This window comes from Loa loa (assembly GCF_000183805.2).
Source record: "Loa loa unplaced genomic scaffold supercont3.697, whole genome shotgun sequence".
Lineage (NCBI taxonomy): Eukaryota > Metazoa > Nematoda > Chromadorea > Rhabditida > Onchocercidae > Loa > Loa loa.
In genome coordinates, this window is record NW_018108877.1 from 1 (window position 1) to 1915 (window position 1915).

The following is a 1915-nucleotide window of genomic DNA, read 5'->3' on the forward strand; positions in this document are numbered from 1 at the left end:
AAGATCTGAAGATTAGATAGCTGACTCATAACTTTAAGCATGAGAGAAAAATAAATGTAAATGCGAACTATTTGAATGAATGGTTCTATGATGCAGCTATTTCGGTTTTTCCAACAGTGGCTACAAACTCAGCACATAAGTTTAGTTGGAGTATCCTTCTCTGAAATGGATAGTCTTACAGGGCCGAACGAGTTCCATCTGCCAGGATTTGGGATCAGAGTTGTTTTTTCTCTGAGGATGGTTGTCAAGAAGCTAACCAGCCCATCCCGCTGTGGACACACTTTGTCTGATCCTTCATTTAACATGTGGCTGGCGTGGGAAGCCCTACGAAGGCTTTTTCAACTACCGCATAATTCGAAACCTCATAAGGATATTCAAGCTTCTTCCCCACAACAAGGATGTCATTGGAGATTTTGGTGAGAAAGCAATGCAAAACCATTTACCCATCTAAAGACTATACCAAAATCCATGATAGTGTGCTCGATGCAAGTAGCACCCATTTACTAGTAAAAAGGTGGATAACCAGTGTGAAAGTGTACGATATATAAATTAAGCCAGGTATACATGACTGCAAAGATGGTTTATATATATTGTATGACATTAGCATTAGCATGCGCTCATTCGTTATAACCTGGGTCTGCCAATCCTCAACGAGAAGATATGTTACTGCCATCTCCTTGTAACCGATCTGTCGATTGATTTCATAAGCTTTAATTATCATTCCACCTTCAAATAATTGAAATTTTGTCTATTACCTGTCTGAAGAACAAGACATTTCGAGGTTGTTCGATCCACCAGCGGATATAACAGTATTTGCTCGCTTCTTCTGAAATCCAAAAAGGAGTCATTGGAATGGCAATGATAATAGCTACCGTAATGTGTGATCCTCAAAAGCCTGTTTTTACAAAAAAAAAAACGAGGAATGTCCCAGTGAAAGAGAATTAGCATCATTGCTATCAACATGTAGTGGTTATAAATTCACAAAAAATGAACTTACTCCGTGATATGCAAACGTTTTGACCAATGTCATGAAGTTGACGCATACTGTTGACATTACCACTATCACTGTTAATGAAGTTTTTAACAATCATTCAAGTCAAACTTCAGGAATCTCGTTTTAGGACATTATTTTAGGGCATTCATCATTACAGCATCACTCGGCAGATTTTTTCTAACATCCATAAATATTTATTTCATATAAAAAATTACGGCATCTTAACATTCGTAATTTATTTTCATGTAAAAAGAAGTTGTTAGAATAAAAAAATTCTTTAAAGGCGATTATTGATTTATTGTCGAAGAGTTCTCACACCTATTCATTTCTCTAAGTTATGAGCAAAATTTAGCTAAACATTCATTAATTTTCATCATCTCGAATTAGTTTCATCGGTCTTGTAGAATTTATGTAAATTTTTCAAGTGGTTATATCGATTATAAGGAAGTGGCAATAAAATAACATCAATAAGTTATTAATATTTGATGCTTAATAATTTTTGTCAGAGTTACTTTCCATTATGATAACTTTGCCGTATAAATGTGCCAGGCTTATAGTAATTCCAAGTGCTCACGATTTCAATGATTAAAGCCTTAGATTCTGACCATAACTGATTATATCTTGTTGCATATACGAAAGTACAAAATGAATAACGGAGACAAAGAAGTGCACAAAAAGCGATCCGCAAAAATATTTATCGATCGCATGAAAAATAGTGCCGGTAACGATAGTTTTGGAAATTTTCCAAAAGACCAATTTTTTAAAACAAATGGGGAGAAACTTTAGGAATGAAAGAGAAGAATATTTAACAAGTAAACGTAACTACCTAAGGCAATAAGACACCATGTAGAGACTGTAAACAAGCTTCCAAGTTGCATATCATAAAACTACTACATAAAACTCCAAACCGTTACAGAAACG

At 34.8% G+C, this 1915-nt stretch overlaps 1 protein-coding gene across 1 annotated transcript; it reads left to right on the forward strand.

The window, feature by feature from the left end:
* Positions 1 to 165: 165 nt before the first annotated feature.
* Positions 166 to 420, forward strand: LOAG_08028 (hypothetical protein; the record flags this gene model as incomplete). Its single annotated transcript, XM_003143560.1, has 1 exon — positions 166 to 420. One exon carries the CDS (start codon positions 166 to 168, stop codon positions 418 to 420), a length of 255 nt encoding a protein of 84 aa, XP_003143608.1.
* Between the last annotated feature and the right edge of the window lie 1495 nt (positions 421 to 1915).